The sequence below is a fragment of the Cetorhinus maximus genome, unplaced genomic scaffold (assembly GCF_964194155.1).
Source record: "Cetorhinus maximus unplaced genomic scaffold, sCetMax3.hap1.1 HAP1_SCAFFOLD_1334, whole genome shotgun sequence".
Lineage (NCBI taxonomy): Eukaryota > Metazoa > Chordata > Chondrichthyes > Lamniformes > Cetorhinidae > Cetorhinus > Cetorhinus maximus.
The window spans coordinates 72,639-89,676 of record NW_027597275.1 but is presented as its reverse complement, the minus strand read 5'-3'; the positions used below and the strand labels follow the sequence as shown (position 1 = coordinate 89,676).

General features: G+C 52.8%; 1 protein-coding gene across 1 annotated transcript in view; it reads right to left on the bottom strand.

Annotated features, from left to right (window-relative positions):
• Window positions 1–912: 912 nt before the first annotated feature.
• Window positions 913–17,038, bottom strand: part of LOC144676067 (uncharacterized) — a gene marked incomplete at its 3' end in the record, with an annotated part of 75,846 nt that continues 59,720 nt past the window's right edge. The window contains exons 14-20 of the mRNA XM_078536580.1: window positions 16,579–16,724; window positions 12,754–12,867; window positions 8,128–8,247; window positions 6,195–6,347; window positions 4,805–5,033; window positions 3,921–4,122; window positions 913–1,066 (exon numbers count right to left, since the gene is read on the bottom strand). Of these exons, the coding sequence (XP_078392706.1) occupies window positions 913–1,066; window positions 3,921–4,122; window positions 4,805–5,033; window positions 6,195–6,347; window positions 8,128–8,247; window positions 12,754–12,867; window positions 16,579–16,724 (1,118 nt within the window). The remainder of the gene's footprint in view (window positions 1,067–3,920; window positions 4,123–4,804; window positions 5,034–6,194; window positions 6,348–8,127; window positions 8,248–12,753; window positions 12,868–16,578; window positions 16,725–17,038) is intronic.

The following is a 17,038-nucleotide window of genomic DNA, read 5'->3' as shown; positions in this document are numbered from 1 at the left end:
GTGGGGGTTTTGGGTGTTGGAGGGATGGGGTGGGGGTGTGGGGTGTTGGAAGGTTGGGGTGGGGGTTTTGGGTGTTGGAGGGATGGGGTGAGGGTTTTGGGTGTTGGAGGGATGGGGTGGGGGTGTGGGGTGTTGGAGGGATGGGGTGGGGGTGTGGGGTGTTGGAGGGATGGGGTGGGGGTGTGGGGTGTTGGAGGGATGGGGTGGGGGTGTGGGGTGTTGGAGGGATGGGGTGGGGGTGTGGGGTGTTGGAGGGATGGGGTGGGGGTGTGGGGTGTTGGAGGGATGGGGTGGGGGTGTGGGGTGTTGGAGGGATGGGGTGGGGGTGTGGGGTGTTGGAGGGATGGGGTGGGGGTGTTGGAGGGATGGGGTGGGGGTGGGGGTGTGGGGTGTTGGAAGGTTGGGGTGGGGGTTTTGGGTGTTGGAGGGATGGGGTGGGGGTTTTGGGTGTTGGAGGGATGGGGTGGGGGTTTTGGGTGTTGGAGGGATGGGGTGGGGGTGTTGGAGGGATGGGGTGGGGGTGGGGGTGTTGGGTGTTGGAGGGATGGGGTGGGGGTTTTGGGTGTTGGAGGGATGGGGTGGGGGTTTTGGGTGTTGGAGGGATGGGGTGGGGGTGTGCGGTGTTGGAGGGATGGGGTGGGGGTGTGGGGTGTTGGAGGGATGGGGTGGGGGTGTTGGAGGGATGGGGTGGGGGTGGGGGTGTTGGGTGTTGGAGGGATGGGGTGGGGGTTTTGGGTGTTGGAGGGATGGGGTGGGGGTTTTGGGTGTTGGGGTGGGGTGGGGTGTGGGGGTGTTGGAGGTGGGGTGGGGTTTTGGATGTTGGAGGGATGGGGTGGGGTGGGGGTTTTGGGTGTTGGAGGGATGGGGTGGGGGTGTGCGGTGTTGGAGGGTGTGTGGAGAGAGGGGGGTTACCTTGCTGTTTGGCAGCCACCTCACAGGACACACTGGGCACATCACAGTACAGCCCAGTCCAGCTGCTGCGGCACTCACACCGATAGGTGGTGCCCGTCTGCCAACACGTGCCGCCATTCTTACAGGGTGACGAATCGCACCAACGCACCAGATTCTGGAAAGTAAATACAGACAGACAGTGAATCCAAAGCCATTGCTGCTTTTACCAATCACCTTAAATCGGTGCCCTCTGGTTCTTGGTCCTTCCACCAATGGGAACAGTTTCTCCCTGTCTACTCTGTCCTGATGCCCTCATGATTTTGAATACCTCTACCAAAGCTCCTCAACCTTCTCTTCTCGAAGAAGAACAATCTCAGCTTCTCCAGTCTATCCAGCTAACTGAAGTTCCTCATCCCTGGAACCATTTTCATGAATCTTTTCTGCCCTCTCTCTAATGTCTTCACATCCTTCCTAAAGTGTGGCGCTCAGAACTAGACACAATCCTCCAGCTGAGGCTGAACCAGAGTTTTATACAAGTTTAACATAATTTCTTTGCTTTTGTACTCTATGCCTCCTGGGATGAAGGGGTTTGTCTTATGAGGAGAGGTTGAGTAGGTTGGGCCGATACCCATTGGAGTTTAGAAGAATGAGAGGTGATCTTATTGAAGCATATAAGATCCTGAGGGGGCTTCACAGGGTGGATGCTGAGAGGATGTTTCCCCATGTGGGGAATCTAGAACTAGCGAACACAGTTTAAAAATAAGGGGTCTCCCATTAAGACGGAGATGATGAGGAATTTCTTCTCTGAGAGGGTCGTTATTCTTTGGAATTCTCTTCCCCAGAGAGCAGTGGAGGCTGGGTCACTGAATATACTCAAGGTTGAGTTAGTCAGATTTCTGATTGACAAGGGAGTCAAGGGACAGACAGGAAAGTGGAGTCGAGGCCACAATCAGATCCGCCATGATCTTATTGAACGGCAGAGCAGGCTCGAGGGGCCGAATGGCCTACTCCTGCTCTAAATTATTGTATTCTTGTGTTCTCCATTTATAAAACCCAGGATCCTGGGGGGAGACTGTGGTGTAGTGGTAATGTCACTGGACTAGAAATCCAGAGGCCCAGGCAATTAGGGATGAGCAATAAATGCTGACTGTGTCAGTGACACCCACATCCCAGGAAAGATTCCATTTTTTTAAAAACACCTTGTTAACAACTTTTTCAACTCATCCTGCCACCTTCAATGATTTATACACATACACCCTAAGTCCCTAGCTTTGTTCCTGTGCCTCCTTTACAATTGTACCCTTTATTTTATATTGTCTCTCCTCGTTCACTTCATGCTTCCCTACACTAACTTTCATCTGCCACTTGTCTGCCCATTCCACAAACCTGCTCATGTCCTCTTGAAGTCTATCAGTGTCCTCCTCACAGTTCATAATATTTCCAACTCTTGTAACAACTACAAATTTTGAAATTGTGCCCTGTACACCCAAGTCAAGGTCATTAATATATATCAGGAAGAGCAGGGGTCCTATTACAGACCCCTGGGGAACCCTGCTGTATAACTTTCCTCCAGTCCGAAAAACAACTGTTCACCACCATTCTCTGTTTCCTGTCACTCAGCCACTTTGCATTCGTGTTACTACTGTCCCTTTTATTCCATGGGCTCTAACTTTGCTGACAAGTCTATCATGTGGCACTTTATCAAACACCTTCTGGAAGTCCATGCACACCACATCAACCACATTACCCTCATCAACCCTCTCTGTTACCTCATCGAAAAACTCAATCAAGTTAGTTAAACACGATTTTCCCTTAACAAATTCATGCTGGCTTTCCTTAATTAATCCACCCTTGTGCCAGTGATTGTTGTGTGTAGTTAATGTTGCACAAATTATTGTTTCTAAAATCCTCCCCACCACTGAGGTTAAACTGACTGATCTGATGTTGCTGGGTTTATCCTTATGCCCTTTTTTGAATGAGGCTGAAACATTAGCAATTTTCCAGATTTCTGGCCCCACCCCTGTATCTAAGGGGGATTGGAAGATTATGGCCAGTGCCTCCACAATTTCCACCATTAGTTCCCTCAGAATAGTCGGGTACATCCCATCTGGTTCTGTCGACTTATCAACTCTTTATGGGGAGGCGGTGCCATAGTGGTATTGTTGCTGGACTAGTGACAATCTAGAGATCCAGGGTAATTCTCTGGGGACCTGGGTTCAAACCCCACCATGGCAAAAAATCTGGAATTAAAAAGTCTAATAGTGACCACAAAACCATTGCTGACTGTCATAAGAACCCCATCTGGTTCACTAATGGCCTTTAGGGAAGGAAATCTGCTGTCCTTACCTGGTCTGGCCTACATGTGACTCCAGACCCACAGCAATGTGGTTGACTCTTAAATTCCCTCTCAGCTAGGGATGGGCAATAAATGCTGGCCTAGCCAGCGACACCAACACCCCATGAATGAATTTTTAAAAAGCCCAGTCTATCCAATACCTCCTCTTTACCAATTTTTAGCCCATCCAATTTCTCAACCGCTTCTCTTGGGTAGCATCTTCCTCCTTGGCAAAGACAGATGTAAAGTGTTGATTTAATAACTCAGCCATGCCCTCTGTCTCCAAACATAAATCCTCTTTTTTCTCCCTAATCGCTGTCTTTCAGTAAAGGATTCTTTCGTTGGTAAAATGGTCCTTTACAAGCCCCAGGCCCACTTGCCCCACCCCAGAGCCACTGAGCCCTCATTGAGCACCTTCCACCTGAGTAGCCGCTCTCCCAGTGCATGCCCGGACACTGAGCAGTGTCAAACTATTCAATCTTTTGTGTCCACAGCACACCCCAATCATGCCCTTGCCACAGGCGCCATCCCAAGGCTCTCTCACCTATTCTGTAAAAGGCCAGTCCTCCTTGACCCCCAACCCACCCCCCCACAACCCCTGCCCCCCACCTCTCCCCCCAGGAACCACATTGACCGCCCTCCCATTCTGGAGGGAGGGTTCAGAGAGCCAGCGGCTCAGTCGGTTTGTGTTTACCTGACAGTTGAGGCCGGTGTAGCCCTGGGGACAGGTACACTTGTAGGTACCGTAGCTATCCTGACAGGTGCCAGCATTGAGACATGGTTTGGAGTCACACTCGTTGATGTCATGTTGGCAGTAGCTGCCTGTGAAACCAGTTGGACAGAGGCAGCTGAAGGTATTGATTCCATCGATACAAGTCCCCCCATTAAAACAGGAGCTGTGAGAAAAGGAATTCAGATTTAGCATTTTACACTATCATAGAAGCTTACAGCACAGGAGGTCATACAGCCCACAGCTCTTTGAAGAGTTATCCTATTAATCCTACGCACGCTGCTCTTTCCCCATATCCCTGTCATTTTTTTCCCTTCCAGTTTTTATCCAATTCCCTTTTGAAAATTATCATTGAATCTGCTTCCACCGCCCTTTCAGGCAGCGCCTTCCAAATCACAACAACTCGCTGTGTAAAAACGTTTCTCCTCATCTTCCCCTCTGGTTCTTTTCCCGATTCTCCTCAATCTGTGTCCCCCTGGTTACCGACCCTCCTGCCACTGGAAACAGTTTCTCTTGATTCACTCCGTCAGAACCTCCCAGAATTTGGAACACGCCATTAGCCTCCAGCTGCCTGGTCCCTCACCTCTGGAATTCTCTCCCCAATCCTCTCCCCCTCTCTCTCTCTCCTCCTTCAAGGGCCTCCTTAAAACCGACCTCTTCGACCGGGTTCTTGGTTAGTTGTCCTCCCCCTCCCCTCTACTACGTGCCAGGCAGTGAGCAGTTGTGTCCCTCCAAAACTGCTCTCCCTTGGCCCCCCTCTCTCTCTCCCCCTCCCCTATCCTCTCTTCCTGCACCCTGGCCACCCCCCGACCCTCACTCACGGTTCTCCCCATGCCCACAGTGCTCACCTTTCAGTGCAGTCAGGCGCGTTGTTCTCACAGTGCATGCCGCTGAAGCCCAGGGGACAGGTACAGGTGTAGCTGTTAACGCAGTCGGTGCAGTTGCCGTTGTTTTTACACGGGTCACTGGCGCACTCGTTAATATCCTCCTCGCACTTGGGACCACGGAAACCCGGGAGACAGGAACAGATAAAGGTGTTAACGCCATCAGAGCAGGAGCCGCCATTATGGCAGGGATCTGTTGCGGGGAAGATCAGCAATGTGTTATTTCCAAACAGGGAATCAAGAAACGACAACCTGCATTCAGATCGTACCTTTAAAATCCCGAGCCCTGTCACGGGCAAAGTTTTGTACCCAATCACAAACTGCGATATTAGGTCAGCTGACCAAAAGCTTGGTCGATGAGGTAGACACCAGTACTGAGGGAGTGCTGCACTGTCGGAGGGTCAGTACTGAGGGAGAGCTGCACTGTCGGAGGTTCAGTACTGAGGGATAACTGCACTGTCAGAGGTTCAGTACTGAGGGAGTGCTGCACTGTCGGAGGGTCAGTACTGAGGGAGTGCTGCACTGTCGGAGGGTCAGTACTGAGGGATAACTGCACTGTCAGAGGTTCAGTACTGAGGGAGTGCTGCACTGTCGTACAGTCAGTACTGAGGGAGTGCTGCACTGTCGGAGGGTCAGTACTGAGGGAGTGCTGCACTGTCGGAGGGTCAGTACTGAGGGAGCGCTGCACTGTCGGAGGGTCAGTACTGAGGGAGTGCTGCACTGTCGGAGGGTCAGTACTGAGGGAGCGCTGCACTGTCGGAGGGTCAGTACTGAGGGAGTGCCGCACTGTGGGAGGGCCAGTACTGAGGGAGTGCCGCACTGTGGGAGGGCCAGTACTGAGGGAGTGCTGCACTGTAGGAGGGTCGATGCTGAGGGAGTGCTGCACTGTCGCAGGGCCTGTACTGAGGGAGTGCTGCACTGTAGGAGGGTCGGTGCTGAGGGAGTCCTGCACTGTCGCAGGGCCTGTACTGAGGGAGTGCTGCACTGTTGGAGGGTCGATGCTGAGGGAGTCCTGCACTGTCGCAGGGCCTGTACTGAGGGAGTGCTGCACTGTTGGAGGGTCGATGCTGAGGGAGTCCTGCACTGTCGCAGGGCCTGTACTGAGGGAGTGCTGCACTGTGAGAGGGCCAGTACTGAGGGAGTGCTGCACTGTCAGAGGGTCAGTTCTGAGGAAGTGCTGCACTTTCAGAGGTTCAGTGCTAAGGGAGTGCTGCGCTGTCAGAGGGTCAGTACTGAGGGAGTGCTGCACTGTTGAAGGTGCCCTATTTCTCTCGGTCTCTCTTACTCTCTTTCTCTCTCAGTTTCTTTCTCTCAGTCATTTTCTCTCTCTTACTCTCGGTCTCTCTCTACTTACTGGGTTGACAGTCATCCACATCAGTTTCACAGATAGTCCCGGTGTATCCCTGCCGACAGACGCACTGGAATTCACCCATCGAGTTCTGGCAAGTGGCTCCATTGAGACACGGGCTCTTCACACATTCATTCACATCCTTCTCGCAGGTCTGGCCTGGGTAGACAAGGAATTCTCTCATTAATTCTGCCCAGAGCACAACTTATGCAAGAGACTGGGGTCGTGTGGGGGCAGTGTGTGTGTTTGATGTCGGTGTGATGCTCTGTCTGTTACATATCATGCTGGGACACTACGTGTGATGCTCTGTGAGTGATGCTGTGTGAGTGACACTCTGTGAGTGATGCTGTGAGTGACGCTGTGTGAGTGACGCTGTGTGAGTGATGCTGTGTGAGTGACGCTGTGTTACTGACGCTGTGTGTGACGCTCCGTGAGTGATGCTGTGAGTGACGCTGTGTGAGTGATGCTGTGTGAGTGACGCTGTGTGAGTGTCGCTGTGTGAGTGATGCTGTGTGTGACGCTCCGTCAGTACGCTCCGTGAGTGACGCTCCGTGAGTGACGCTGTGTGAGTGACGCTGTGTGAGTGACGCTGTGTGAGTGGCGCTGTGTGAGTGGCGCTGTGTGAGTGGCGCTGTGTGAGTGGCGCTGTGTGAGTGGCGCTGTGTGACGGCCACTGTGTGAGGGACACTGTGTGAGGGACACTGTGTGAGGGACACTGTGAGTGATGCTGTGTGAGTGGCGCTGTGTGAGTAGCGCTGTGTGAGGGACACTGTGAGTGATGCTGTGTGAGTGGCGCTTGTGAGTGGCGCTGTGTGAGGGACGCTGTGTGAGGGACGCTGTGTGAGTGATGCTGTGTGAGTGGCGCTGTGTGAGTGGCGCTGTGTGAGTGGTGCTGTGTGAGTGGCGCTGTGTGAGGGACGCTGTGTGAGGGACGCTGTGTGAGTGATGCTGTGTGAGTGATGCTGTGTGAGTGGCGCTGTGTGAGTGGCGCTGTGTGAGTGACGCTGTGTGTGACGCTGTGTGAGTGACGCTGTGTGAGTGACGCTGTGTGAGTGACGCTGTGTGAGTGATGCTGTGTGAGTGGCGCTGTGTGAGTGGCGCTGTGTGAGGGACGCTGTGTGAGGGACGCTGTGTGAGTGACGCTGTGTGAGTGATGCTCCGTGAGTGATGCTCCGTGAGTGATGCTGTGTGAGTGATGCTGTGTGAGTGGCGCTGTGTGAGTGTCGCTGTGTGAGTGATGCTGTGTGTGACGCTGTGTGAGGGACGCTGTGTGAGTGACGCTGTGTGAGTGACGCTGTGTGAGTGATGCTGTGTGAGTGACGCTGTGTGAGTGATGCTGTGTGAGTGGCGCTGTGTGAGTGGTGCTGTGTGAGGGACGCTGTGTGAGGGACGCTGTGTGAGTGACGCTGTGTGAGTGGCGCTGTGTGAGTGGCGCTCTGTGAGTGATGCTCCGTGAGTGATGCTGTGTGAGTGGCGCTGTGTGAGGGACGCTGTGTGAGTGACGCTGTGTGAGTGACGCTGTGTGAGTGGCGCTGTGTGAGTGACGCTGTGTGAGTGATGCTGTGTGAGTGGCGCTCTGTGAGTGATGCTCCGTGAGTGATGCTGTGTGAGTGACGCTGTGTGAGTGATGCTGTGTGAGTGATGCTGTGTGAGTGGCGCTCTGTGAGTGATGCTCCGTGAGTGATGCTGTGTGAGTGATGCTGTGTGAGTGGTGCTGTGTGAGTGGCGCTGTGTGAGTGGTGCTGTGTGAGGGACGCTGTGTGAGTGATGCTCCGTGAGTGATGCTGTGTGAGTGACGCTGTGTGAATGATGCTGTGTGAGTGGCGCTGTGTGAGTGGTGCTGTGTGAGTGGCGCTGTGTGAGTGATGCTGTGTGAGTGACGCTCTGTGAGTGATGCTGTATGAGGGACGCTCTGTGAGTGACGAAGTGCTCTTTGTACCTTGCCATCCCTCTGGGCAGCCACATGAGAAATTCTCATAATCTTCAGACTCCTGGCAAACGCCACCATTTTTACACGGCTCACTGGAGCACGGAGCCAGAACGTCCTCACAATTCACACCTGTGGACAAGAGTCACAATAAGTACAAAGTGAACACAAAACACACAGAGCAAAAGATATCAAGCCTGACACTGGGATCGTGTTGTGGAGTGAGGCAACACCAGGGGAGAGTGGGAATTCTCTAATTCATCTCAGCTAGCGATGGGGGGGAAGTGAGTGGATCTGTTACAGAAACGCATCCCCTCGACAAGGGCAGCATTAGGTTTGATAGTGATTCCTCCTTGAATAACTGGCCTTTACTGCAAGGAGATTGGAGAACAAGAATGAAAATGTCTTTCTACAAATGTGGTGAGACTGCAGTAGGAATACTGTGTGCAGTTTTGGTCTCCATGTTTAAGAAAGAATATACTTGCATTAGGTCTTGTGGTGCAGTGGGAGGAATCCCTGCTTCTGAGTCAGAAGCTCAGGGTTCAAGTCCCACTCCGGGGCTTGATGGCCAAGGAAGATACATTCATAACGTGGCCAAACAGGTCGATTATCGACCAGCAAATCCTTCCAACACATGGCAGGTGGGAAGAGTGGGAGAGATTCCTGGTCAGCCATGGGATGGAAAGAATGTTGGAGCCTCTACCATCACTGTCCATAGCTCCAGACTGCAACACGCATAGAAAAGTGAAGGTTGCTGCAGAGCAGAGTCCCGGAGTGAATGGTATCACTGTACTCGCACTGGGGGTGGTACAGCGAACGTTCACTAGATTGGTCCCTGGGATGAGGGGGTTGTCCTATGATGAGAGGCTGAGTAAATTGGGTTTATATTCTATGGAGTTTAGAGGAATGAGAGACGATCTCATTGAAACCTACAAGATTCTGAAGGGGTTTGACAGGGTGGAGGCTGAGAGATTGTTTCTACTGGTCGGGGAATCTAAGAAATGGGGGCACAGTCTCAGGATAAGGGGCCGATCATTTAGGGCTGAGATGAGGAGAAATTTACTTCATTCGAAGGGTTGTGAATCTTTGGAATTCTCTACCCCAGAGGGTTGTGGATGCTCCGTTGTTGAATACATTTCAGGCTGGGATAGACAGAGTTTTGGTCTCAGGAAATTAAGGGATATGGGGAGTGGGCGGGAAAATGGAGTTGAAGCCCATGATCATTTTGAATGGTGGAGCAGGCTCAACGGGCCAAATGGTCTACACCTGCTCCTATTCTTACGTTCTTGCTTTCACCTTTGAACAGCAGGAGAGAGAGGAGGTTCCACACACACTGACTCTCACTGGGGTACGGGTCCCACACACACTGACTCTCACTGGGGTACAGGCCCCACTCACACTGACTCTCACTGGGGTACGGGTCCCACACACACTGACTCTCACTGGGGTACGGGTCCCACACACACTGACTCTCACTGGGGTACAGGCCCCACTCACACTGACTCTCACTGGGGTACGGGTCCTACACACACTGACTCTCACTGGGGTACGGGTCCCACACACACTGACTCTCACTGGGGTACAGGTCCCACACACACTGACTCTCACTGGGGTATGGGTCCTACACACACTGACTCTCACTGGGGTATGGGTCCTACACACACTGACTCTCACTGGAGTACGGGTCCCACACACACTGACTCTGATTGGGGTACGGGTTCTACACACACTGACTCTCACTGGGGTACGGGTCCCACATGCACTGACTCTCACTGGGGTACGGGTCCCACACATACTGACTCTCACTGGGGTACGGGTCCCACACACACTGACTCTGATTGGGGTACGGGTCCCACACACACTGACTCTCACTGGGGTACGGGTCCCACACACACTGACTCTCACTGGGGTACGGGTCCCACATGCACTGACTCTCACTGGGGTACGGGTCCCACACACACTGACTCTGATTGGGGTACGGGTCCTACGCACACTGACTCTCACTGGGGTACGGGTCCCACACACACTGACTCTCACTGGGGTACGGGTCCCACACACACTGACTCTGATTGGGGTACGGGTCCTACACACACTGACTCTCACTGGGGTACGGGTCCCACACACACTGACTCTCACTGGGGTACGGGTCCCACATGCACTGACTCTCACTGGGGTACGGGTCCCACATGCACTGACTCTCACTGGGGTACGGGTCCCACACACACTGACTCTCACTGGGGTACGGGTCCCACACACACTGACTCTGATTGGGGTACAGGTCCCACACACACTGACTCTCACTGGGGTACGCGTCCCACTCACACTGACTCTCACTGGGGTACGGGTCCCACACACACTGACTCTCACTGGGGTACGGGTCCCACACACACTGACTCTCTCAATGCCTGAGCTGTCCAGCAGGGGTCCCTGGGCAGTGACGGGAGCCAAGCTCGGGAGGTTTTCTGCTGTAACTCACTCCAGCTGTATAGCCCCCATTGCACTCGACAAAGGGATGGCGGAACAGGTGAAGTATGTCACAGTGGGCAAGCTGCCTTTTGAAAAGGATTAAACATTTGGAGGTGAACAGTTTCTTTCTGCCGTGGTGACGATTTTTAAAACAATGTTGTTTCTCCGCTGTGCCCTGTCAGTGACTTATCCCCTGTCCGACTCCATGGAAACCCTGTGCGGGGGGGACAGGAAAGGTGACGCCACATCCAGCAATTGTTCCCGGCGTGGCAGTGATTCCAGGGAGCAGGAAGTTGGGAATCAGCGGCCTCTCATGATCTGAGCCCTCAGCCGGAAATCTGCCGTCTGTTTATCCCAGATTGGGGCCCGGCACAGCTTTGCCTTCCCCGGCACTGCAGAAGTCAAGAAGGCAGATACAAACCTGCCCAGATACCACATGCCTGGGCAGGGCACGAGCAGCCAGGGGCTGGATGGAGCTGGAGACACAGTCAGGCCGACGAGTGGCTGAGCAATTTCCAGATAGCAGGTCCGAGCCGTTCCCCTCGGAGCAGAGAGGTGGTGACGGGATGACCTCATGGAGGGTTCAAGATAACGAGGGGTTTTGATAAGGCCGCCGGAGGAGAGAAGTTCCCCTCCGGCGAGTGGGTCACCGGCCAGAGGTCCTCGACCTAAAAAAGGTCCAGCTGGATGGTCAGGGGAGTTGTTTTCACTCAGAGCCGACAGGATCTGGGGTGCTCGATCTGAAAGGGTGGTAGCTGATTCCGTAAATAATTTGAAGAGGGGGAGTCAGGAAGGTCCCCGAGGAGGTGGAGCCTGCAGGGTGAGGGGCAGAATAAGGGCGGTGTGGGAACAGCACGACTGCTCTCTCAAAGAGCTGCCACAAGGGGCTGAATGGCCTCCCTGTGCTGGAAGATCCCATGACTTTAGCGTGAAGGTATCGGCCATGACTCCGTGGTCGGTATTTCTGAACCAGGAGATTCTGGGTACAAGTCCCGCTCCAGAGGCTTCAGCACAAAATCCAGCTTGACACGCCCACTGCAGTACTGAGGGAGTGCTGCACTGTCAGAGGGTCAGTACTGAGGGAGCGCTGCACTGTCAGAGGGTCAGTACTGAGGGAGCGCTGCACTGTCAGAGGGTCAGTACTGAGGGAGTGCTGCACTGTCAGAGGGTCAGTACTGAGGGAGTGCTGCACTGTCAGAGGGTCAGTACTGAGGGAGTGCTGCACTGTCGGAGAGTCAATACTGAGGGAGTGCTGCACTGTCGGAGAGTCAATACTGAGGGTGCTGCACTGTTGGAGGGTCAATACTGAGGGAGTGCTGCACTGTCGGAGGGTCAGTACTGAGGGAGTGCTGCACTGTTGGAGGGTCAGTAGTGAGGGAGTGCTGCATTGTCGGAGTGTCAGTACTGGGGAAGTGCTGCAATGTTGGAGGGTCAGTACTGAGGGAGCGCCGCACTGTTGGAGGGTCAGTACTGAGGGAGCGCCGCACTGTCGAAGGGTCAGTACTGAGGGAGCGCCGCACTGTCGAAGGGTCAGTACTGAGGGAGCGCCGCACTGTCGAAGGGTCAGTACTGAGGGAGCGCTGCACTGTCGGAGGGTCAGTACTGGGGGAGTGCTACACTGTTGGAGGGTCAGTACTGAGGGAGTGCCGCACTGTCGGAGGGTCAGTACTGGGGGAGTGCTGCACTGTTGGAGGGTCAGTACTGAGGGAGTGCCGCACTGTCGGAGGGTCAGTACTGGGGGAGTGTTGTCCCATCTGCCCTCTCGAGTGGATATAAATGGCCACAAATGAAAAAGAGCAGGGGAATTCTCCCAGGTGTCTTTGCCAATAATTATTCCTTAACCAATATTCCAAGAAACAAATTATCTGGTCATTTATCTCACTGATGGTTGTGGGATCTTGCTGTGTGCAAACTGGTTGCTGCGTTTCCTATGTTACCAAAGTGACTAAAGTTCAAAGGGACTTCACTGGCCCGAAAACACTTTGGCTACCCTGAGGAGGTGAAAGGTGCTATAGGAATGAAGATCTTTCTTCTTTTATTGTACAAAGCCTTTCAAGACTCCAGAACGTTCTATGGTGTTTTTAGCTAATGAGGTTGCAGAATGGCTGCGGCATTTATTGTCTGAGCCCTCAGGCAGAGTGACCCCAGGAAGCCTGGCCTCGGCTCCATTACCTGTGTATGGTAAGACACAGTTACACTTGTATCCAGCCACATCGTCAATGCAGCTACCGTGATTCAGGCAGGGGTTGGACGCACACTCATTGATGTTCGTCTGGCAGTTGGGTCCTGAAACAGAAACAAAGGCGTCAGTGGAAAAACTATACAGATTCCACCACACCCAAGGAGACTGTGAGAGAGAGGTAGGAAGAGATAGAGAGAGAGAGAGAGAGAGAGAGGGAGAGAGAGTAATAGAGTGGGAGAGAGAGGGAGAGAAGGAGAGAGAGTGAGGGAAAGAGAGAGAGGAGACACAGAATGAGAGAGAGAAAGGAAAAGAGAGACAGAGAGAGAGAGAGAGAAAGGGAAAGAAAGAGTGAGAGAGACAGAGAGAGAGAGACAAACACACAGAGCCACAGATAAAGGGAGTGGAGGGAGAGTAAGAGAGAGGAAAGACTATGGGAGATAAAGAAGGAGAAAGAGACAGAGAGAGTGAGTGTGTCAGAGAAAGTGAGGCTGTGAGAGAAAAACAAGAAGAAAAAGTGAGGAGAGAATGTGACAGACACAGAGACAGAGAGTCACACACAGGCAGAGAGACACACACACACACACACAGGTAGAGAGTCTCACACACACACACAAAACACACACAGGTAAAGAGAGTCACACACACACAAATAGAGAGAGTCACACACACACAAATAGAGTCACACACACACAAATAGAGAGAGTCACACACACAGGCAGAGAGAGTCACACACACACAGGCAGACAGAGAGAGTCACACACACAGAGACAGACAGAGAGAGTCACACACACAGAGACAGACAGAGAGTCACACACACATGCACACAGGCAGAGAAAGTCACACACACATGCACACACACACACAGGCATAGAGAGTCACACACAAACACACAGAGAGAGTCACACACACACAAACACAGGTCGAGAGAGTCACACACACAGGCAGAAAGACTCATACACACAGGCAGAGAGAGTCACATACAGACACACAGGTAGAGAGAATCACACACACACAGGCAGAGAGAGTCTCTCACACACACACACACACACACAGGTAGAGAGAGACACACATACACACACAGGTAGAGAGAGTCACATACACACAGGCAGAGAGAGACTCTGTCATATACACATATATACACACACACACACACACACACACACACACACACACACACACACACACACACACACACACATGGTGGAATCATCCCAGATTTGTACAATGTGCGGTAGAGGGCAGGTCAATGGTGGGTTTTCGCGCTGTATTGTCCCATTCCCGCCTCACTAATTATGTAGCCACAGGAAACATGCCGTCTCACTGGTGGGCAGCCTCCAATTTACCCGCCACTCCATTACCTTATTGCTTCTTCTCGCAAGGCACCACATTCAAACTGCAGCCGCGCGCACACTTCTCAATGCCTGTGGCCCCAAAAGCCAGGAAGAGTGCAGCCCTCCCCGAATTCAGTGTCACAGCCCTGGGACACCTTCTGGACACCATGGAGCCCACCATGATGTCCTCTACCCCCGCTCTGGCCACAGGAGGCCCATCAGTCTCAGCACTCTGGCTTGGGAGGCGATGGCAGTGGTGGTCAGTGCCAATGCTGCACACAGGAGGTTGGCCATCCAATGCAGATAGAGGCTGAATGGTCTCATCCATGCTGCCAGGGTAAGGCAACCATCTCATCACTCTAGACTCACACACTCAACAGGCCATCACACATTCACTGGCATCTCACTCACTGCCAGCTCAAGGAACATCACCACTCACTCTCTCACACACACCCTCACATCTCCATCCCGCCTCATCTCCTCTGGAGACTGCCTCCTCAGCCCTCACCATCTTGAGGCCACTTGCACAGATCAACATGAGCCCCCCACCCCACACACCCTGGGATACCCTCCTTCCCCAGTACAGCTCTTGTCCTGCAGCCTCTTCCCTTACCTGAGGCCACTTCTCCCCTTCCCCAAGCAAGCCCTGGCCCTGCAGCCATTGAAACCCCACCCACATGTGGCTGGTCTGGTAGGTAGAGACCTGCCCGTGAGCCCCTGTAAAAGTGATGTGGTGCTGCCTGTGAAGCCTGGCGCTGATGATCGCGAGTGTTGACCGAGGCAAGGTAGGCAAACAAACCTCTAGGTCCCGAGTGAAGTGCAGCTCGCCAGGTGGACGTTGCTTATGTACAGTTGTGAATCATGTCGGTGTGATCGTGGGGGTGTGATCCCAGCGAGCAGGGCTTATAATGAGATGCTAAAGTATTAATAATGGGTTCCCAATGTGCAGTGGTGGGAAATGCGGCCCGGCATTGACGGGTGGAGCAGATGATCACAAACTGGTTTCATGACGGCTTGAAACAGAGTTTTGATTTTCTCGCCATGTTGTTCCTCCCTGCCCACCGGTCACAGTCACACACACACACACACACACACACACCTACACACAGTCACACACAGTCACATACACATACAGACACACACACATACAGACACACACACATACAGGCACACACACATACAGGCACACACAGACACACACACATACAGACACACACACATACAGACACACACACGCATGCAAACACACACACACACACACACACACACACAGTCTCTCTCACACACACACACACACAGTCACACACACCTACACACACAGTCTCACACACATACAGACACACGCACATACAGACACACACACATATAGAGATACACACATATAGAGACACACACACACAGTCTCTCTCACACACACATGGTCACACACACACACACAGTCACACACACACACACAGACAGAGTCACACACAAACACTCACACACTGACTCACATACATTCACACACACACACACAGACACACACACACACTCACAGAAATACACACACCCACAGACACACCCACACACAAACACACAGTCACATGCACAAACACACAGTCACGCGTGCACACACACACTGTCTCACGCACAAACACAGTCACGCGCACACACACACAGTCATGCACACACACATGTGCGTACATACACACACATGCGTGCACACACACATTCACATGCACACACAGTCATGCACACACACACATACACAGTCACGCACACACACATAGATACACACACCCAAAGAAACACACACACATCCACACACAGACACATACCCACAGAAACACACACACACCCCAACGCACAGACACACACAGTCACGCACACACATACACACACACACATAGAGTCGTGCACACACACATACAGACACACAGAGACAGAGGGTCACACATGCACACAAATAGACACACAGATAGAGGGAGAGTCACACACACACACACGCACACACGCAAACACACACACAGCAGAGAGTCACACGCACAGACAGAGGGTCTCATACACACACACATACACACAGGTTTGGAGAGAGTCACACACACACATACAGACACACACACGCACGCAGGCAAACACACACACACAGTCTCTCTCACACATACACACAGAGTCACACACACACACAGAATCTCTCTCACACACACACACACACACACAGTCACAGACAAACGTAAACACTCACACAGTGACAAACATTTCAACAAAGAGCTGTGATGCCCCACACAGCTGGACAGCACACAGCACTCACTGCACATACAGCACTCACTGCACATACAGCACTCACTGCCTGGGCTCCCAATGCTGTGGAAAAGACAGTTCAGCCACAGGCTCAAGATACTGAACACAGTGACATGCAGCAGAGAAAGTCCTAACCCTGATACCCACTCTACCTGGCCCCCACTCCACAACCCACCATCTGGGTAAAAATCACCCCTTCCTTACCGCGGAAACCTGGGCGACAGTCACACAGGTAGCCGTTGTTCATGTCCCGACATGTCCCCCCATTAACACAGGGGTGAGAGTCACACTCGTTAACATTCACGTCACAGTTTGTGCCGGTCCAACCAGGGCTGCACTCACAGTTGTACCTGTCGGAGAGAAGAACAGAGTCAGAATTGTCCAGAGTACCCACTACACTCTCCCCATCGAACACTCTCAGGACAGGTACAGCACGGGGTTAGATACAGAGTAAAGCTCCATCTACACTGTCCCCATCAAACACTCCCAGGACAGGTACAGCACAGGGTTAGATACAGAGTAAAGCTCCCTCTACACTGTCCCCATCAAACACTCCCAGGACAGGTACAGCACGGGGTTAGATACAGAGTAAAGCTCCATCTACACTGTCCCCATCAAACACGCCCAGGACAGGTACAGCACAGGGTTAGATACAGAGTAAAGC